Source organism: Microcaecilia unicolor, chromosome 9 (genome assembly GCF_901765095.1).
Source record: "Microcaecilia unicolor chromosome 9, aMicUni1.1, whole genome shotgun sequence".
Classification (NCBI taxonomy): Eukaryota; Metazoa; Chordata; class Amphibia; order Gymnophiona; family Siphonopidae; genus Microcaecilia; species Microcaecilia unicolor.
In genome coordinates this window covers 34,933,967-34,956,705 of record NC_044039.1, presented here as the reverse complement: position 1 = coordinate 34,956,705, position 22,739 = coordinate 34,933,967, and the positions used below count along the sequence as shown (strand labels likewise).

Below are 22,739 nucleotides of genomic sequence, written 5' to 3'. Positions count from 1 at the left end.
GTTTCACTGGATTGTGGTTTCTGGTGGCAGTAGCATAGGTCAGATTTTTGGAAAAAGTGTTGAATTTTGCCTTTGTCAACAACTACTCAAACTTTCAAGATATTTTGGGATTTCCTGCTGCTGTGATATTATTTGGTCCCTGTAAATTTACAGTATGGAGCAATCTTATTGGCTGCTAATATTCAATGATAATATTTTAGACAGTTAACCTTACATCAGGAAGTGAAGGAAGACTGTAAGAGCCGCTCACTGGAGATGCCATATCTATCATAGGCAAAACCATTGCCTTCCCATCATTGCCTACTGCGCTGGTAATAGTAGGACTTGATGGAGTGGATGTGCTGTTGCTTGTAGACCCTGGAACTCCAGGATTTCCACTGTTGGTCTGCCACTATTAAAAAAAATGGGAAACATTATTGATTTAGACTCTATACTTGCCATTTGTAAAATATTTGCAATATTTGTTAAATTCCTAGAAACAGAAAGAACATTACAGTGGAGATCAAAAACAAAGCAAAACAAAAAAGAATTTTCTTTTTAATGCTGTGAGGGATTAAAAAATTATCTATAAAGTAAAACATTAGAAATTAAATACACTCTTATCCACAGAAAGGTTCAAGCTATCCAAAAATTCTCCTACCAGTGTTCATCACCTCTGCCCTAGAAAAACTGCTTTTGAAAACCTGGCTACTGGTCTTGGTTGCTAAATTCAACTGGATTATGCATTCGGTTCTTGGTTTCTTTAATCTAAATGATTTTTAAGATTTTGAAAAATATCCTGCATTTCTAACCGTAGATAGTAGAACTTGCCACAATAAAACATAACATACTGAGGCTCATTTTCAAAGAACACAGACATACAAAGTTACAAAGATTACTATGCAACTTTGTAACTCTATGTGCTTTGATAATGAGCACCACTGTCTAATAAAGCGAAAGCTACATACCTGTAGAAGGTGTTCTCCCATGACAGCAGGCTGATTGTTCTCACTGATGGGTGACGTCGACGGCAGCCCCAGAACCGGAATTCTCCCAAGCAACAAAGAGTTTGCTAGCCTTGCGCTCCCGTGCGCATCGCGCATGCGTGACCGTCTTCCCGCCCGAACGTGAGCGTGCTCCTCAGTCCAGTAAAAAGCAAAGAAAAGGAAGACACAACTCCTAAGGGGAGGTGGGTGGGATTATGAGAACAATCAGCCTGCTGTCCTCGGAGAATACCTTCTACAGGTATGTAGCTTTCGCTTTCTCCGAGGACAAGCAGGCTGCTTGTTCTCACTGATGGGGTATCCCTAGCCCCCAGGCTCACTCAAAACAACAAACATTGGTCAATTGGGCCTCGCAACAGCGAGGCCATAACTGAGATTGACCTAACTTAACCAACTAACTAAGAGTGCAGCCTGGAACAGAATAAGAATGGGCCTAGGGGGGAGGAGTTGGATTCTAAACCCCAAACAGATTCTGCAGCACAGACTGCCCAAACCGACTGCCATGTCGGGTATCCTGCTGTAGGCAGTAATGAGATATGAATGTTTGGATAGATGATCATGTCGCAGCTTTGCAAATCTCCTCAATAGTGGCTGACTTCAAGTGGGCCACTGACTCAGACATTGGCTCGAACATTATGAGCCGTGACATGACCCTCAAGAGTCAGCCCAGCCTGGGCATAAGTGAAGGAAATGCAATCTGCTAGCCAATTGGATATGGTGCGTTTCCCTACAGCCACTCCCCTCTTGTTGGGATCAAAAGAAAACAAACATTTGGGCGGACTGTCTGTGGGGCTGTGTCTGCTCCAGATAGAAGACCAATGCTCTCTTGCAGTCCAATGTATGCAGTTGACGTTCAGCAGGGCGGGTATGAGGACGGAGAAAAAAATGTTGGCAAGACAATTGACTGGTTCAGATGGAACTCCGACACCACCTTCGGCAAGAACTTAGGGTGAGTGCGGAGGACTACTCTGTAATGATGAAACTTGGTACAAGGAGCATGAGCTACCAAGGCTTGAAGATCACTGACTCTGCGAGCTGAAGTAACTGCCACCAAGAAAATGACCTTCCAGGTCAAGTACTTCAGATGGCAGGAATCCAGTGGCTCAAAAAGAGGTTTCATCAGCTGGGTGAGAACGACATTGAGATCCCATGACACTGTAGGAGGTTTGAGGGGGGGGGGGGGGGGGCTTTGACAAAAGCAAGCCTCTCATGAAGCGAACAACTAAAGGCTGTCCTGATATCGGCTTACCTTCTACATGGTAATGGTATGCACTAATCACACTAAGATGAACCATTACAGAGTTGGTCTTGAGACCAGACTCAGACAAGTGCAGAAGGTACTCAAGCAGGGTCTCTGTAGGACAAGAACGAGGATCTAGGGCCTTGCTGTCACATCAAACGGTAAACCTCCTCCATAAAAAGAAATAACTCTTTTTAATGGAATCTTTTCTGGAAGCAAGAAAGATTCGGGAGACACCCTCTGAAAGACCCAAGGAGGCAAAGCCTACGCTCTCTACATCCAGGCCGTGAGAGCCAGGGACTGGAGGTTGGGATGCAGAAGCGCCCCCTCGTTCTGAGTGATGAGGGTTGGAAAACACTCCAATCTCCACGGTTCTTCGGAGGACAGCTCCAGAAGAGGGAACCAAATCTGACGGGGCCAGAAAGGCGCAATCAAAATCATGTTTCCGCAATCTCGCTTGAGTTTCAGTAAAGTCTTCCCCACCCAAGGTATGGGAGGATACGCATACAGGAGGCCCTCCCCCCAATGAAGGAGGAAGGCATCCAACGCTAGTCTGCCGTGGGCCTGAAGCCTTGAACAGAATTGACAGACTTTGTGACTGGTGTGAGTGGCAAAGAGATCTACCAAGGGGGTGCCCCACGCTTAGAAGATCTTGCGTACTACTCTCGAGTTGAGAGACCACTCGTGAGGTTGCATTATCCTGCTCAACCTGTCGGCCAGACTGTTGTTTACACCTGCCAGATTCGTGGCCTGAAGAAACATGCCATTCCAACCAGCCCAAAGCCACATTCTGACGGCTTCCTGACACAGAGGGCGAGATCCTGTGTCCCCCTGCTTGTTGATGTAATACATAGCAACCTGGTTGTCTGTCTGAATTTGGATAATTTGATAGGACAGCCGACCTCGGAAAGCCTTTAGAGCGTTCCAGACCGCTCGTAACTCCAGAAGATTGATCTGAAATAGTCTTTCCTGGAGGGACCAATATCCTTGGGTGTGAAGTCCATCGACATGAGCTCCCCACCCCAGGAGAGACGCATCCGTAGTCAGCACTTTTTGCGGCTGAGGAATTTGAAAAGGACATCCCAGGGTCAAATTGGATCGAACTGTCCACCAATTTAGGGATTTGAGAAAACTTGTGGACAGGTGGATGACGTCCTCTAGATTCCCGGCAGCTTGGTACCAATGGGAAGCTAGGGTCCACTGAGCTGATCTCATGTGGAGACGGGCCATGGGAGTCACATGAACTGTGGAGGCCATGTGGCCGAGCAATCTCAACATCTGCCAAGCTGTGATCTGCTGAGACGCCTGCACCTGAGAGACGAGAGCCAGGAGATTGTCAGCTCTCGTCTCGGGAAGGTAGGCACAAGCTGTCTGAGAGTCCAGCAGAGCTCCTATGAATTCTAGTTTCTGTACTGGAAGGAGGTGGGACTTTGGATAATTTATCACAAACCCTAGTAGCTGCAGGAGTTGAATAGTCATCCGCATTGATTGTAGGGCTCCTGCTTCTGAGGTGTTCTTCACCAGCCAATCGTCGAGATAGGGGAACACGTGCATTCCCAGTCTGCGGAGAGCCGCCGCTATGACAGCCAGGCATTTTGTGAATACTCTGGGCGCAGAGGCGAGACCAAAGGGTAGCACACAGTACTGAAAGTGCCACGTCACCAGACGGAATCGAAGATACTGTCTGTGAGCTGGCAGTATCGGAATGTGAGTATAAGCATCCTTTAAGTCCAGAGAGCATAGCCAATCGTTTTCCTGAATCATGGGATGAAGGGTTCCCAGGGAAAGCATCCTGAACTTTTCTCGGACCAGATATTTGTTCAGGGCCCTTAGGTCTAGGATGGGACACATCCCTCCTGTTTTCTTTTCCACAAGGAAGTACCTGGAATAGAATCCCAGCCCTTCTTGCCCCGGTGGCATGGGTTCGACCGCATTGGTGCTGAGAAGGGCGGAGAGTTCCTCTGCAAGTACCTGCTTGTGTTGGAAGCTGAAGGACTGAGCTCCCGGTGGGCAATTTGGAGGTTTTGAGATCAAATTGAGGGCGTATCCTAGCCGGACTATTAGGAGAACCCACTGGTCGGAGGTTATGAGAGGCCACCTTTGGTGAAAAAATTTTAACCTCCCTCCGACCGGCAGATCATCCGGCATGGACACTTTGATGTTGGCTATGCTCAACTGGAGCCAGTCAAAAGCCCGTCCCTTGCTTTTGCTGGGGAGCTGCAGGGGCCTGCTGAGGCGCACACTGTTGACGAGAACGAGTGCGTTGGGGTTTAGCCTGAGCCGGCTGTCGGGAAGGTGGATTGTACCTGCGCTTATTAAAAGTGTAGGAAGCATTCCTCTTTCCCCCAAAAAATCATCTACCAGTTGAGGTAGATGCTGAAGGCGCCCGGTGAGAGAGCTTGTCGAATGCGGTGTCCCGCTGGTGGAGCTGTTCTACCACCTGTTCGACCCGTTCACCAAAAATATTATCCCCCTGGCAAGAAGGTGCATCCGCCACTCGCTTCTGGACTCTACTTCCTAGGTCAGTGGCACGCAGCCATGAGAGCCTGCGCATCACTATACCTTGAGCAGCGGCCCTGGATGCAACATCAAATGTATCGTAAGCACCCCTGGACAGGAATTTAAGACACGCCTTCAGCTGCCTGACCACCTCCTGAAAAGGCTTGGCTTGCTCAGAAGAAGCTTGTCCACCAAGTCCGCCAACTGCCGCATATTATTCCGCATGTGAATGCTCTTGTAGAGCTGGTAAGACTGAATTTTAGACACGAGCATAGCAGAATGGTAGGCCTTCCGCTCAAAAGAATCCATAGTTCTAGACTCACGCCCAGGGGGCGCCGAGGCGTAATCCCTAGAACTCTTGGCCTTCTTAAGGGCCAAATCCACCACCCCAGAATCATGAGGCAATTGGGTCTTCATTAACTCTGGGTCCCCGTGGATTCGGTACTGGGACTCAATTTTCTTGGGAATGTGGGGAGTAGTTAATGGCTTCACCCAGTTCATCAACAATGTCTGCCTAAGGACATTATGAAGAGGAACTGTGGTGGATTCCTTAGGTGGAGATGGATAGTCCAGGACCTCGAACATCTCAGCCTTGGGCTCATCCACCATCTCCACAGGGAAGGGAATGGCCGTAGACATTTCCCGGACAAATGAAGAGAAAAGACTCTCCGGGGGAGAAAGCTTTCTCTCAGGTGAGGGAGTAGGGATCGGAAGGCAGACCACAGGACTCCTCATCCGAGAAATACCTGGTGCCCTGCTCCGCTTCCCACGAGTCCTCTCCATCGGTATCGGACATGAGTTGGTGAACCTCGGTCCGAAGCCGGGCCCGTCTCGACACTGAGGAACAATGTCCGTCGTGGCGGTGTTGAGAGGAAGACCCCCGAGCTGCAGGCGACGAAGCTTCCTCCAGCGACGTCGGCGGGGACTCAACCTGGGTGGTGGCCGATACCGGGGTCGGAGACCTCACCACGGGCGACGAGCCAACCGCTGCGGTACCGGAACAGATGGTATCGACGGCGCAAGCACCGAAGGTACCGGAGATGGTCGCAACAGCTCTCCTAGAATCTCTGGGAGTACGGCCCGGAGGCTCTCGTTCAGAGTAGCTGTAGAGAAAGGCAAAGGAGCAGGTACAGGCGATGACGATAGAACCTGTCTGTGGCTCGGAGTCGGTACCGGGCTGTCCTGGGTAGAGCGCACCGACACCTCCTGAATGGAGGGCGAGCGATCCTCCCGGCGTTGGCGCTTTTCGGGTGCCAAAGTCCTTGGCATCCCAGAGCTCTCGGTACCATGGCGGGAAGGTAACCAATGGCGATGCTTCTTAGCCTTCACTCGAAGCACGCCAACGGTACCCTCCGGTACCGAAGAGGAAGACGTGGAATCCACATGCCTCCTCAGGGCCGTGTCCGAAGAAGGTCGATCCCGGGGGACCTGTAGAACAGGAGTCCTCGAGGCAGGTGGAGACCCGCTCGAGTGGCTCACTGCCACCAGCATGGGACCTACTGTTAGACCCGGTAGTGGTGAGCCCCTGTGGCCCCGACTGAGCACGGCAGAGATGGAGTGACACCGCACTCGGTCAGGGCAGCCAGACAACACTTAGCTTCACCTGGAAGCGACCACCGTTCACCGGTGAAGCCCCCAGCTGCAGGCGGCCACCAGGACTTCAGGAACCGGCGGGGTTGCACAGCCACTGACCAGGATAGCAGGAAACAGACACAGTCCAGAACTCCACACAGGCAAAGAAATAGTCAAATCAGTCCAGAGTCAAGGCAGGCAGCAAACAAGCGAAATCCGAGATAACTAGCTAAGGTCTGAAACCACAGGAAAAACAGGAACAGAAGGACAGTCGGTGAACAGCATTCCGACAGCAACTCCTCAGAACAAATGAGGCCGAAGCAATGAAGGCCTGGAGGCAGTGCTTTAAATAGTGAAGAAATCTGAGCAAACCAAACTCAGGTGAAGCCAACATGGCTGCCCCCATAGGAGATCCTCCCAAGACCAAATATGGAGTTCCTTCCTGATCTCGTTTATCCAAGATGGCCGCCCCCTCCTGAGCTAGCCAAGATGGCCGCTGCCCGTGCTCTAAGCCGGATGACGGCTGCCAGACTTGGGAAACTGAAACCGACCCATCCTGGAGAAACATCAAAAACCCGGCTAGCTCTGCCGGACCGCACCTCGCCGGCGAATCAGATGCGCAGGCCTGGAATCAGGTGAGGGACGTAACACCTATGGACAGCCCTTACCTGCACTCCGGACGTCGATGCAGTCTCCGGTACCGACATCTATACCGGCAATGACCTCGATACCCGCCGACCTCTGTCGATACCGAAGGACCGGACCTGGCTCCGAAGAAAATGTTCCACTGAGCCAATCTCACCGCCTGAGTCCTCTTTTTTAATTGGAGGCATAAAGTACAGGCGTTGGGACAATGACCAGCTCCCAAACACTGAAGACACGAAACGTGTCTGTCAGTGAGCGAGATTGTCCGGTTGCACGACGTGCACTTTTTAAAGCTGCTGGTAGGCTTCGCGGACATGGGCGGAAAAATCAAGCTGGCGAGGACGAACGCGATGGTGTCGAAAGAAAAGGACACCAAAAAAAAAGAAAAAAAGGGGTCCCGCATGGGCGGCCCAAAATGGCCGCCGAAGAAAAAGAAAGAAAACTTATGGGAGCAAAGTTCTACGAAAAATAAAGGAAAAACAGAAGATCACAGAAAGCGAAAAGAGCCGAAAAACTGGCGAAAAACTCATGGGGAGTCCGTAAAACCGCAGCGAGGGGTCTCTGGGGAAGAGAACAGCAGTGAAGCAGCATCCCGAGCCGCGGAAAAAACAAGACCAAGGAGCATGCTCGCGTTCAGGAAGACAGTCGCGCATGTGCGATGCGCACGGGAGCACGAGGCTAGCAAACTCTTTGTTGCTAGGGAGAATTCCGGTTCTGGGGCTGCCGTCGACGTCACCCATCAGTGAGAACAAGCAGCCTGCTTGTCCTCGGAGAATTATTACTTACAGTTCTAAAGATCATGACTTCCTCCCTCCCCATCATTCAATTCACTAAAGATATCCAGTTACTGGTTAGATTGTTCCTACACTTTTACCTCATTATTTCTATTTCCTTTGATACTGTTTCCCTGTTATAAACATTTCAGTTCATCTCTGGTCTATGTAGCCCTGAAATTAAATCTTCTTTGTTTCTTCAGTTTCTATCAGTATTCTCATATTACCACCTATATTATTTAAGTGTGTGCTGCCTCCTGAGTTCTTCACCTGCTCCAGGTCCTCTGTCTGCCAGCTACTTTGTACATAGGGAGAGCAGTTTCCAGTGCTCAGACAGAACAGGGAAAAAGCGGCCTCTCTAAACCAGACACTGGTGGGTGACATTTCCCACATGCATCACTTTGCACTTGCTCACATTAAACATCATCTGCCATTTAGACGCCCAGTCTCGTAAGGTACTCTTGTAATTTTCACAATCCTCCCGCGATTTAACAACTTTGAATAACTTGTGTCATCAGCAAATTTAATTACCTCACTAGTTACTCCCATCTCTAGGACATTTATAAATATGTTAAAAAGCAGTGGTCCCAGCACAGACCCCTGGGGAACCTCACTAACTACCCTTCTCCATTGAGAATACTGACCATTTAATCCTACTCTCTGTTTTCTATCTTTTAACCAGTTTTTAAAACACAATAGAACACTACCTCCTAGCCCATGACTCTCCAATTTCCTCTGGAGTCTTTCATGAGGTACTTTGTCAAACGCCTTCTGAAAACCCAGATACACAATATCAACCAGCTCACCTTTACCCATGTTTGTTCACCCCTTCAAAGAAATGTAGTAGATTGGTGAGGCAAGATTTCCCTTCACTAAATCCATGTTGACTTTGTCTCATTAATCCATGCTTTTGAATATGCTCTGTAATTTTGTTCTTAATAATAGTCTCTACCATTTTGCCCGCCACCGACGTCAGACTCATCGGTCTATAATTTCCCGGATCTCCTCTGGAACCTTGTTAAAAATCGGTGTTACATTGGTCACCCTCCAATCTTCTGGTATCAAGCTCGATTTTAAGGATTAATTACATATTACTAACAATAACTCCGCAAGCTCATTTTTTAGTTCTATCGGTACTCTCGGATGAATACCATCCGGTCCACGAGATTTGCTACCCTTCAGTTTGTAGAACTGCCCCATTACATCCTCCAGGTTTACAGAGAATTCATTAAGTTTCTCCAATTCATCAGCTTCGAATACCATTTCTAGCACTGGTATCCCACCCAAATCTTCCTCGGTGAAGACCGAAGTAAAGAATTCATTTAATCTCTCCGCTACGGCTTTGTCTTCCGTGATCGCCCCTTTTACTCCTCAGTCATCTAGTGGTCCAACTTATTCTTTTGCAGGCTTCCTGCGAGTTCGTGGTCCAGCGAGATAGCTGGCCATCTTGGGATGTGGTTTCTCCAGGATAGGTTGGCCATCTTGGGATGGGCATCTCTGCTTGTGGCAGCCATCTTGGAGTTGGTTAGCTTTTTTTTTTTTAACATTTGTACCCCGCGCTTTCCCACTCATGGCAGGCTCAATGCGGCTTACATGGGGCAATAGAGGGTTAAGTGACTTGCCCAGAATCACAAGGAGCTGCCTGTGCCTGAAGTGGGAATCAAACTCAGTTCCCAGGACCAAAGTCCACCACCCTAACCACTAGGCCACTCCTCCACTTCTTCAGGAAAGAAGCCCATATTTGGACGTAGGGCATCTCTGCTGATGGGGGCAGCCATCTTGGATCAGCTACACATGTTTGAGACTGATTCCTACACTATTTAAAGCCCTGCCTCCACTCCTTCGTTGCTTCGGCCTCAATTGTGTTTGAGATCCATGCCGGTGCTCCTTGTCTTCGGTTCCTGTCTTCCGGTGTTCAGACCTGGTTTGTTCCTGGACTACGCGTTGTGTTGCTGCCTGCCTTGACCTTGGACTGTTCTATGACTATTCTTTGCTCTGCTGTTTATGGGCTCCTGGACTGTGTTTGTTTGCCCACCTGTCTGGTCAGTGGTCGTGCAACCCCGCCGGTTCCAGAAGTCCTGCCAGCCGCTTGAACCCAGGGGCTCAACTCCTGGGGGACAGTGGCTAAGTGCAGGTGAAGCTAGGGGTTGTCTGGCTGCGTGACCGAGTGCGGTGGCACTCCATCCTCGCCATGCTCAGTTGGGGCACAAGGGCTCACACATCCCCTGTCATAACACCAACGCTGTTTTTCGAAGTCCCTCTTAGCCTTCCTTATCTGCGCTTTGCATTTGACTTGACATTCCTTATGATGTTTCTTATTATTTTCAGTCGGTTCCTTCTTCCATTATCAGAAGGATTCTCTTTTAGCTCTAACTGCTTCCTTCACCTCACTTTTTAACCATGCTGGCTGTCGTTTGGTCTTCCGTCCTTCTTTTTTAATATATTTGGCCTGGGCTTCCACGATGGTGTGTTTGAACAGCATCCACACCTGATGTAAATTTTTGACCCTCGCAGCCTCTCCTCCGTTCTTATCATTTTATCATAGTCTCCTTTTTTAAAGTTAAATGCTAATGTATTTGATTTCCTATGTATACTTTCTTCAAAGCTCATATCAAATCCGATCATATTATGATCACTGTTATCAAGCAGCCCCAGCACTATTACCTCCCGCACCAGATCATGTGCTCCACTAAGGACTAGGTCTAGAATTTTTCCTTCTCTCGTCGGCTCCTGTACCAGCTGCTCCATAAAGCTGTCCTTGATTTCATCAAGGAATTTTACCTCCCTAGCGTGCCCCAATGTTACATTTACCCAGTCAATATTGGGGTAATTGAAATCACCCATTATTATTGTGTTGCCCAGTTTGTTCGCATCTCTCATTTCCTTAAACATTTCTGCATCCATCTGTTCATCCTGGCCAGGCGGACGGTAGTACACTCCTATCACTATCCTTTTCCCCTGTACACACAGAATTTTAATCCACAGTGATTCCAAAAAGTGTTTTGTTTCCTGCAGAATTTTCAATCTATTTGATTCAAGGCTCTCATTTATATACAGTGCTACCCCTCCACCAATTCGATCCACCCTGTCACTACGATATAATTTGTACCCCGGTATGACAGTGTCCCACTGGTTATCCTCCTTCCACCAGGTCTCAGAGATGCCTATTATATCTAATTTAGTGCAATATATTCTAACTTTCCCATCTTATTTCTTAAGCTCCTGGCATTAGCATATAGACATTTCAAAGTATATTTGTTGTTCCTATTTATATGATGCTTAGTACTTGACAGTATTAATTTGCAATCTTTTGTCTGATTTTTATTTTTATTTAAGGACACCTGATCTACTACTGTCTCTTTGCAACCTCACTATCAGGATACCCTATCTCCCTGTTTTGGTGATATCTTTGAAAAATACCTTATCCCAAACCATGCGCTTTGAGCGACTGTCAGCCTTCCCCCCGTTTCTTGTATAAAAGCTGCTCTATCTCCTTTTTAAATGCCGATGCCAGCAGCCTGGTCCCACCCTGGTTAAGGTGGAGCCCATCCTTTCGGAATAGGCTCTCCCTTCCCAGAATGATGCCAGTTCCTAACAAATCTAAAACACTCCTCCTGCACCACTGTCTCATCCACGCATTGAGACTATGGAGCTCTGCCTGTCTCTTGGGCCCTCCATGTGGATATGGGTAGCATTTCAGAAAATGCTACCCTAGAGGATCTGGATTTGAGCTTTCTACTTAAGAGCCTAAATTTGGATTCCAGAACCTCCCTCCCAAATTTCCTATGTCATGGTACCCACATGTACCAAGACAGCCGGCTCTTCCCCAGCTCTATCTAAAATCCTATTAAGTGACGCGTGAGGTCCGCAAGTCACCAGGCGATCCTCACGTTCACCAGGGGTCTTGGGGGGGGGGGGGGCATCGGACCTCCAGGCCTCTTTGGTTAGGGGGGGGGTACTTGACAGGTTCGGACTTTTCTCCTGCGGGAGAAAAGCCCAGACCTGTCAAGCCTCTTCTGTGGGAGGATTGTGCCTGGGCTCTTGAGTGCAAGCCCAGGCACAAATGGAAAGAAACAGCTTCCTAATGTTCAGCGCTGACATTGCCCCTAAATTTGCATGTCATTAGCGCTGAACAAACAGGGAGCTGTTTTACAACACTGACTGGGTGTTATTTCCCCATTGCTGTTTAGAACAATGCTGGAGTTTTGAGCATCTGCACACAGCTGAGGTGCAAGAGATTTCAAAGAACAAGTAACAGGTGTAGCACATCAGTGCTGTCATCAGTTGATGAATTACAGAAATGGAGGCATTAATTTTCATTTAATCCTCGTATATTTAAGCACTGTTCTGCATGCAATCCTGGTTGTCTTCCTTGGGATACTGATCAGTAATTCTTGGAACATGTACACAAATCTTGGTAGAATCACTATTTTAATACTAGCTATCTTTCTCAGCCTCAACATTTAATCTAGCCAACACTCATCCAGTTTTTAACATTAATAGTTTACAGTTTATTTGGTACACTGAGTATTCCACCACTATTTTAACCCCTAAGTATTTTATGCTAGTAATTTGCCCATTTAAAGGAGCAGCTCTTCATCAATCTCTTTTCCTGTTCTGTATGCAGAGTAATCCATAACATTTCTGAGTTCTGTATCCTTATCTTAAAGCCCATCAGTCTTCCATATTCTCCCAGTTCCCACATCAACAGTGGGAGTGACATATGTAGCCTGCTGTCACTGGATGCAACACAGAGGAGTAGACTCTTGCATTTGGTACCTCTTTTATATCTCTCTTTGCTTTCTGTGCTGCTTAATTTGTTTCTTTTCCTCCTCAGATAGCTTTCTCAGTCATTCTGCCATCAGCAGTTGTGAAGCTTTGTTTGCCGTTTTCAGTTGCTTAGAGGACACATTGTGAAGAGCAGCACAGGTATAATCTGTGGTAGTTTATGTATTCCCATTTTAAGTACCAAGTAACTTCCTGGCACTCTTACCTTTTCTGGACAGTAACAGAGTTCATTAAATAATTCCACTTTAAAGCCTTCCCATTCCAGCATGTACTTTTGTCTCGCCTTCTCCACCACCAGCTCCTTAACTGTGAAGCTATGAATGTAGGCTATTAAGTTAGAGGGCTAGCTGTTTCTTCACAGCCACAGGTTTCTGTGTGCCCTGTCAATCTTTACTGAGATACTCACCACCTCCTTTGCCCAGATGGCTCCACAGATAGCTTGAATCATGTCTATGTGGTTACCGATAGTTACATTCTCGAATTCTTCTGAATCTGATCCTTATATTATTTCAAAGAGGTCTGTTATTGAGATCCATTAATTTCTCCATCCTCTCCAAATGTGCTTTAATACTGATACTACCTCTTTCCTGTAGCTCAATCTTTTCTTTAGCTCCTTGAAGCACCATCCCAATTCAACTAACTCTTGAATCAGGGCAGGTACAGCCTTTATTTCAATTTTTCCATTCTAATTTCACTTTTGATGTCCATTAGCTACTGTTTCATTTCACACCTGAAACAGTGGCTCGTTCACAGATTCACTGCTTCCCACTGTCACCTTTCCTACCTCCCCATACTCCACGTGTCTTTTCCACTGCTTTGACTCTTGCCATCTGTGAAGAACTTGTAAGCCTCTAGCTTTTTCCTGATGGATATTTGCTCTACTCCTTCAGTCTTTGAAAAGGTAGGAATATTGGTTAGTTAAATACCAATATATTAGCGCACCCTGAACAGAACTCTGCTCAAGTGGCCATCACTCTTTGTAATGTCACTTCCTCTCTGTTTTTGGTTTTCATGCAAGGATGCCATCTTGATTAGGGGATGGCATTTTGATCTTTTTTACCCTCCCAATCATACCGAGTAAGACACATTCATGCTGATCCCCAGAATACCATTTAAGTGGTGGCAAACTAATATAGGAAGACGGGGAATGAAATAAGTACTTTTGAATAAGGAATGCAAAGTAAAGGCAAAGTAACTTGGAGAAATTTAATGAACAGCTTGAAAAGAACAGGGAGGCACAAATATGATTTTAAAGTCGTCAAAAATTCAAAGAGAAGTGTGACATGGTCATTGCTAAGAGGTGTCTCAGCATGTGAAAGACCAAAGAGTCATTACTCTCAACCAGCCTCTCTTTAAAGAAGCATATCTTTGCTTATTTTTATTGAAATTTCAAAATTACAAATGGGTCTTAACCATTTATATCTGAGATCTAAAATACTCACTTAAATGTCATCCAGTCTTCTGAGATGTCACTTCCAGAGATTTAAAGTGCACAATCATCCTTCATTTTCATTCTCAAGGGGAAGAAAAGAGAAGACAGATGAAAGGGACTATACCTGTTTCATAGCCTGTTGAGCTAAAAAGGCCATTTGCAATGGGTTAGGTCTAAAACTTCGCCTTGCCATGTTCTGGACATTCTGCATATTTTGGGCATTCTGCATAATCTGCATGTTCTGGACGTTTGAAGGGTATCTCATCTGCTGGGTAGTAACACCTGAGGCACTCGATTTAGCATTCAGATTTTGAAAGTTAGGCAAGCGTTGTACCTGAGGGAATTTAAAAAATAGGCTTACTGTATTTAATTCACTGAAGCTATTTACAAAGTAAACATTGTTTAAGTAAAGCTACACTTAACGCACAAGTCAGTGAAGTATGGCATTTATGTCACATGTAGGAAAAGCGAATGCTACATACCTGTAGAAGGTATTCTCCGAGGACAGCAGGCTGATTGTTCTCACTGATGGGTGACGTCCACGGCAGCCCCTCCAATCGGAAACTTCACTAGCAAAGTCCTTTGCTAGCCCTCGCGCGCCCGCGCGCACCGCGCATGCGCGGCCGTCTTCCTGCCCGAAACCGGCTCGAGCCGGCCAGTCCAGTATGTAGCAAGACAATACAGTTCAAGGGAAGACACAACTCCAAAGGGGAGGCGGGCGGGTTGGTGAGAACAATCAGCCTGCTGTCCTCGGAGAATACCTTCTACAGGTATGTAGCATTCGCTTTCTCCGAGGACAAGCAGGCTGCTTGTTCTCACTGATGGGGTATCCCTAGCCCCCAGGCTCACTCAAAACAACAACATTGGTCAATTGGGCCTCGCAACGGCGAGGACATAACTGAGATTGACCTAAAAAATTTACCAACTAACTGAGAGTGTAGCCTGGAACAGAACAAACAGGGCCCTCGGGGGGTGGAGTTGGATCCTAAAGCCCAAACAGGTTCTGAAGAACTGACTGCCCGAACCGACTGTCGCGTCGGGTATCCTGCTGCAGGCAGTAATGAGATGTGAATGTGTGGACAGATGACCACGTCGCAGCTTTGCAAATTTCTTCAATGGAGGCTGACTTCAAGTGGGCTACCGACGCAGCCATGGCTCTAACATTATGAGCCGTGACATGACCCTCAAGAGCCAGCCCCGCCTGGGCGTAAGTGAAGGAAATGCAATCTGCTAGCCAATTGGATATGGTGCGTTTCCCTACAGCCACTCCCCTCCTATTGGGATCAAAAGAAACAAACAATTGGGCGGACTGTCTGTGGGGCTGTGTCCGCTCCAGGTAGAAGGCCAATGCTCTCTTGCAGTCCAATGTGTGCAGCTGACGTTCAGCAGGGCAGGAATGAGGACGGGGAAAGAATGTTGGCAAGACAATTGACTGGTTCAGATGGAACTCCGACACGACCTTTGGCAGAAACTTAGGGTGAGTGCGGAGGACTACTCTGTTGTGATGAAATTTGGTGTAAGGGGCCTGGGCTACCAGGGCCTGAAGCTCACTGACTCTACGAGCCGAAGTAACTGCCACCAAGAAAATGACCTTCCAGGTCAAGTACTTCGGATGGCAGGAATTCAGTGGCTCAAAAGGAGGTTTCATCAGCTGGGTGAGAACGACATTGAGATCCCATGACACTGTAGGAGGCTTGACAGGGGGCTTTGACAAAAGCAAACCTCTCATGAAGCGAACAACTAAAGGCTGTCCTGAGATCGGCTTACCTTCCACTTGGTAATGGTATGCACTGATTGCACTAAGGTGAACCCTTACGGAGTTGGTCTTCAGACCAGACTCAGACAAGTGCAGAAGGTATTCAAGCAGGGTCTGTGTAGGACAAGAGCGAGGATCTAGGGCCTTGCTGTCACACCAGACGGCAAACCTCCTCCAATGAAAGAAGTAACTTCTCTTAGTGGAGTCTTTCCTGGAAGCAAGCAAGATGCGGGAGACACCCTCTGGCAGACCCAAAGAGGCAAAGTCTACGCCCTCAACATCCAGGCCGTGAGAGCCAGAGACTGGAGGTTGGGATGCAGAAGAGCCCCTTCGTCCTGCGTGATGAGGGTCGGAAAACACTCCAATCTCCACGGTTCTTCGGAGGATAACTCCAGAAGAAGAAGGAACCAGATCTGACGCGGCCAAAAAGGAGCGATCAGAATCATGGTGCCTCGGTCTTGCTTGAGTTTCAACAAAGTCTTCCCCACCAGAGGGATGGGAGGATAAGCATACAGCAGGCCCTCCCCCCAATCCAGGAGGAAGGCATCCGATGCCAGTCTGCCGTGGGCCTGAAGCCTGGAACAGAACTGAGGGACTTTGTGGTTCACTCGAGATGCGAAGAGATCTACCAAGGGGGTGCTCCACACCTGGAAGATCTGTCGTACCACACGGGAACTGAGCGACCACTCGTGAGGTTGCATAATCCTGCTCAACCTGTCGGCCAGACTGTTGTTTACGCCTGCCAAATATGTGGCTTGGAGCACCATGCCTTGACGGCGAGCCCAGAGCCACATGCTGACGGCTTCCTGACACAGGGGGCGAGATCCGGTGCCCCCCTGCTTGTTGACATAGTACATGGCAACCTGATTGTCTGTCTGAATTTGGATAATTTGGTGGGACAGCCGATCTCTGAAAGCCTTCAGAGCGTTCCAGATCGCTCGCAACTCCAGAAGATTGATCTGTAGATCGCGTTCTTGGAGGGACCACTTTCCTTGGGTGTGAAGCCCATCGACATGAGCTCCCCATCCCAGGAGAGACGCATCCGTGGTCAGCACTTTTTGTGGCTGAGGAATTTGGAAGGGACGTCCCAGAGTCAAATTGGAGCAAATCGTCCACCACAACAGGGATTCGAGAAAACTCGTGGACAGGTGGATCACGTCCTCTAGACCCCCAGCGGCCTGATACCACTGGGAGGCTAGGGTCCATTGAGCAGATCTCATGTGAAGGCGGGCCATGGGAGTCACATGAACTGTGGAGGCCATATGGCCCAGCAATCTCAACATCTGCCGAGCTGTGATCTGCTGGGACGCTCGCACCCGTGAGACGAGGGACAACAGGTTGTTGGCCCTCGTCTCTGGGAGATAGGCGCGAGCCGTCCGAGAATCCAGCAGGGCTCCGATGAATTCGAGTTTCTGCACTGGGAGAAGATGGGACTTTGGGTAATTTATCACAAACCCCAGTAGCTCCAGGAGGCGAATAGTCATCTGCATGGACTGCAGGGCTCCTGCCTCGGATGTGTTCTTCACCAGCCAATCGTCGAGATATGGGAACACGTGCACCCCCAGCCTGCGAAGCGCCGCTGCTACCACAGCTAGGCACTTTGTGAACACCCTGGGCGCAGAAGCGAGCCCAAAGGGTAGCACACAGTACTGGAAGTGGCGTGTGCCCAGCTGAAATCGCAGATACTGTCTGTGAGCTGGCAGTATCGGGATGTGTGTGTAGGCATCCTTCAAGTCCAGAGAGCATAGCCAATCGTTTTGCTGAATCATGGGGAGAAGGGTGCCCAGGGAAAGCATCCTGAACTTTTCTTTTACGAGATATTTGTTCAGGGCCCTTAGGTCTAAAATGGGACGCATCCCCCCTGTTTCTTTTCCACAAGGAAGTACCTGGAATAGAATCCCAGCCCTTCTTGCCCGGATGGCACGGGCTTGACCGCATTGGCGCTGAGAAGGGCGGAGAGTTCCTCTGCAAGTACCTGCTTGTGCTGGAAGCTGTAGGACTGAGCTCCCGGTGGGCAATTTGGAGGTTTTGAGGCCAAATTGAGGGTGTATCCTTGCCGGACTATTTGAAGAACCCACTGATCGGAGGTTATGAGAGGCCACCTTTGGTGAAAAGCTTTCAACCTCCCTCCGACTGGCAGGTCGCCCGGCACTGACACTTGGATGTCGGCTATGCTCTGCTGGAGCCAGTCAAAAGCTCGCCCCTTGCTTTTGCTGGGGAGCCGCGGGGCCTTGCTGAGGCGCACGCTGCTGACGAGAGCGAGCGCGCTGGGGCTTAGCCTGGGCCGCAGGCTGTCGGGAAGGAGGATTGTACCTACGCTTGCCAGAAGTATAGGGAACAGTCTTCCTTCCCCCGAAAAATCGTCTACCTGTAGAGGTAGAAGCTGAAGGCTGCCGGCGGGCGAACTTGTCGAATGCGGTGTCCCGCTGGTGGAGAGACTCTACCACCTGTTCGACTTTTTCGCCAAAAATGTTATCCGCACGGCAAGGCGAGTCCGCAATCCGCTGCTGGAGTCTATTCTCCAGGTCGGCGGCACGCAGCCATGAGAGCCTGCGCATCACCACACCTTGAGCAGCGGCCCTAGACGCAACATCAAAAGTGTCATAAACTCCTCTGGCCAGGAATTTTCTGCACGCCTTCAGCTGCCTGACCACCTCCTGAAAAGGCTTGGCTTGCTCAGGGGGAAGAGCATCAACCAAGCCCGCCAACTGCCGCACATTATTCCGCATGTGTATGCTCGTGTAGAGCTGGTAAGACTGAATTTTGGCCACGAGCATAGAGGAATGGTAGGCCTTCCTCCCAAAGGAGTCTAAGGTTCTAGAGTCTTTGCCCGGGGGCGCCGAAGCATGCTCTCTAGAACTCTTAGCCTTCTTTAGGGCCAGATCCACAACTCCAGAGTCGTGAGGCAACTGGGTGCGCATCAGCTCTGGGTCCCCATGGATCCGGTACTGGGACTCGAGCTTCTTGGGGATGTGGGGATTAGTTAGCGGTTTCGTCCAGTTCGCAAGCAATGTCTTTTTTAGGACATGATGCAAGGGAACCGTGGACGCTTCCTTAGGTGGAGAAGGATAGTCCAGGAGCTCAAACATTTCAGCCCTGGGCTCGTCCTCCACAACCACCGGGAAGGGGATGGCCGTAGACATCTCCCGGACAAAGGAAGCAAAAGACAGACTCTCGGGAGGAGAAAGCTGTCTTTCAGGAGAGGGAGTGGGATCAGAAGGAAGACCCTCAGACTCCTCGTCAGAGAAATATCTGGGATCTTCTTCTTCTTCCCACGAGGCCTCACCCTCGGTGTCAGACACAAGTTCACGGACCTGCGTCTGCAACCGCGCCCGGCTCGACTCCGTGGAGCCACGTCCACGATGGGGGCGTCGAGAGGTAGACTCCCTCGCCCGCATCGGCGAAGCTCCCTCCGCCGACGTAGTCGGGGAGCCTTCCTGGGAGGTGGCCGCAGTCGGCACCGCACGCGGTACCGACGTCGGGGACCTCACCCCGGGCGATGGGCCAGCCGGCGCCACGCTCGACGGTACCGGAGGCGCAAGTACCGCCGGTACCGGAGGGGTAGGGCGCAACAGCTCCCCCAGAATCTCTGGGAGAACGGCCCGGAGGCTCTCGTTCAGAGCGGCTGCAGAGAAAGGCATGGAGGTCGATGCAGGCGTCGACGTCAGTACCTGTTCCGGGCGTGGAGGCTGTTCCGGGCTGTCCAGAGCGGAGCGCATCGACACCTCCTGAACAGAGGGTGAGCGGTCCTCTCGGTGCCGATGCCTGCTGGGTGCCGAATCCCTCGGCGACCCAGAGCTCTCGGTGCCGACACGGGGAGGAGACCGGTGTCGATGCTTCTTCGATTTCTTCCGAAGCATGTCACCGGAGCTCCCCGGCACCGACGAGGAGGACGTCGAATCCATCCGTCGCTTCCTCGGGGCCGAGACTGAAGAAGGTCGATCTCGGGGGGGCTGTACCGCAGGAGCCCTCAGGGTAGGAGGAGACCCACCCGAGGGCTCACCGCCACCAGCAGGGGAATGGACAGCCCTCACCTGCACTCCACCCGATGCACCACCGTCCGACGACATCAGCAGACGAGGTCCTGGTACCACCGACGTCGATGCAGCTATCCGATGTCTCGGCGCCGATGCAGAGGCCCGATGCCTCGATGCACTCGATGCAGGGGCGGCCGAGGAAGATGGTCTGGACGCTGACGACGTCGATGCACTCGAAGATCCCGGTGCCGATGCCGACGAAGAGCCCGAGAACAACACGTTCCACTGGGCTAGTCTCGCTACCTGAGTCCGCCTTTGAAGCAGGGAACACAGACTGCAGTTCTGAGGGCGGTGCTCGGCCCCCAGACACTGAAGACACGACGAGTGTCGATCAGTGAGCGAGATAACCCGGGCGCACTGGGTGCACTTCTTGAAGCCGCTGGAAGGCTTCGATGTCATGGGCGGAAAAATCACGCCGGCGAAATCAAAAGCCGAAATGGCGAAATTTGAAGCACCAAAAATTTAGAGGGAGAAAAAATCTCGACCGAGGCCGAAAAGAGGCCTACCCCGACGACGAAAGAAAACTTACCGGGGCAAAAAGCTGGAAGTACGGGGAGGATTGACACGAAACCCGGCGGAGGGTTTCCGGAGCACTTCCCGACTTAAACAAAGCTTTCCCGAAGGAAAAAACACGCTCAAAAATAATTTGGACGCGCGAGGTCGACTTTCCGGGGCTCGACACGGCGAAAACACGACCGTACCGAGTGCGGACAAAAGAAGACTGGCCGGCTCGAGCCGGTTTCGGGCGGGAAGACGGCCGCGCATGCGCGGTGCGCGCGGGCGCGCGAGGGCTAGCAAAGGACTTTGCTAGTGAAGTTTCCGATTGGAGGGGCTGCCGTGGACGTCACCCATCAGTGAGAACAAGCAGCCTGCTTGTCCTCGGAGAAAATAGGAAATATAAGATGCATAAAAGAACCGATTGGGTTACAAAAATAATGCAATAGTAACAGTAGATTAGATTCAAGAGAGACCAGTCCACCATGTTCAGCCTTTTTCAGTCCACTCTCTGAGGACTAAGTGTGGTCCATGGGAATGCAGAAAACTACACTGTTTTCTTCAAGAGGCTAAAACAAAATGCCTGCATGACCCAAAAGAAAGGGAAAATAATTGGTTTTCTTACCTAACCATTTTTGACTTGCCTCCTAGTCAGCAATGCTTACAAATAAATACCTACCTACCATACCTGAATGCAACTTGCTTTGAATTACCCTTGAAAAGGCATAATAAAATTCCAAATAAGATTCAAAAATACAAAAAAAAAACCCCTGTAAACAGTAAGATAAGTATACTATAAACAATTGGCACCTTGTATACACTTTTAATTAATTTGCACTTCTTTCTATAGCGTGAAGGAAGCCATCAATGGCAACTATGCAGTTTACATAAAATAAAATTCCATTAAGGTAGAGGAGGCAGAAACTGCAGAAGAAGGTAAGTGAGGTCAGGACTAGATACAGCTGGTGTTGAGGTTGAAGGCCTCAGTGAAAAGGAAAGTTTTCAGGAGAGTTTTAAAGGTATGGAGGGAAAGAATAGATCTAAGGGAGGAGGGAAGGGAGTTCCATAGCTTTGCACCAAAGTAACTGAAGGCAGTCTCATGGGAAATGGTAAGGCATAGCGAGGAAGAAGACAAAGGACAACAAAATCTCAGACGCTGAACGGAGAGGGCAACCTAGAGAGAAGGGGGATGAGGAGTGTGCTAATCTAAGTGGTAGCAAGAGAACATCTGTGACACTGCTATTTGATAGCTACTTAATAAGTACAGTGCAATCCGCTTAAGTGCAAGGGTCTGGGACCAAAGAAATAAATGCAGATAACCGGAGCGTGCACTTAACCGTTGTGACCCAAAGAAGCTTGGCATCTGATAAACATATGTACAGTACTGTTTATTATACGAATATACAGTACTACTAAACATTTCTAGAGTGCTACTAGGGTTACGCAGCGCTGTACAAATTAGCAAAGAAGGACGGTCCCTGCTCAAAGGAGCATACAATCTAAAGGACGAAATGTCAAGTTGGGGTAGCCTAGATTTCCTGAGTAGAGGTGTAGTGGTTAGGTGCCGAAGGCAACACTGAAGAGGTGGGCTTTGAGCAATGATTTGAAGATGGGTAGGGAGGGGGCCTGGCGTATGGGCTCAGGGAGTTTGTTCCAAGCATGGGGTGAGGCGAAGCAGAAAGGGCGGGGCCTGGAGTTGGCAGTGGTGGATAAAGGGTACTGAAAGGAGGGATTTGTCTTGAGAGCGGAGGTTACGGGTAGGGACGTAAGGGGAGATGAGGGTAGAGAGGTAAGGTGGGGCTGCAGATCGAGTGCATTTGTAGGTTAGTAGGAGAAGCTTGAACTGTATGCGGTATCTGATCAGAAGCCAGTGAAGTGACTTGAGGAGAGAACTGATATGAGTATATCGGTCAAGGCGGAAGATAAGACGTGCAGCAGAGTTCTGAACGGACTGAAGGGGGGATAGATGGCTAAGTGGGAGGCCAGTGAAGAGTAGGTTGCAGTAGTCAAGGCGAGAGGTAATGAGAGAGTGGATGAGAGTTCGGGTGGTGTGCTCAGAGAGGAAGGGGTGAATTTTGCTAATGTTATAGAGGAAGAAGCGACAGGGCTATCTGCTGGATATGCGCAGAGAAGGAGAGGGAGGAGTCGAAGATGACACCAAGATTGCGGGCAGATGAGACGGGGACGATGAGGGTGTTATCAACAGATAGAGAGTGAAGGGAGAGGAGAAGTGGCTTTAGGTGGGAAAACAATAAGTTTGGTCTTGGCCATGTTCAGTTTCAGGTGGCGGTTGGACATCCAGGCAGCAATGTCGGATAAGCAGGCCGATACTTTGGCCTGGGTTTCCGCAGTGATGTCTGGTTAACTGACGTTATACAGTCTCCATTAACTGACAGGCTAACTTGAAGCAATCAGTGATAGTCCTCTAAATACATTATTGTGCCTGTGAGTTCCATAGACTACGTTTGCCAGACGGTAAAAACTGTCATAGCACTGACATCCAGTGGCATCCAGATAGG

At 49.4% G+C, this 22,739-nt stretch overlaps 1 protein-coding gene across 2 annotated transcripts in view; it reads right to left on the bottom strand.

The window, feature by feature from the left end:
* Nucleotides 1-22,739, bottom strand: part of TRIM24 (tripartite motif containing 24) — a 387,425-nt gene that overhangs the window by 81,840 nt on the left and 282,846 nt on the right. For both annotated transcript variants that reach the window (XM_030214266.1, XM_030214267.1), the window contains exons 10-11: nt 14,057-14,266; nt 215-391 (exon numbers count right to left, since the gene is read on the bottom strand). In XM_030214266.1, the coding sequence (XP_030070126.1) occupies nt 215-391; nt 14,057-14,266 (387 nt within the window). The remainder of the gene's footprint in view (nt 1-214; nt 392-14,056; nt 14,267-22,739) is intronic.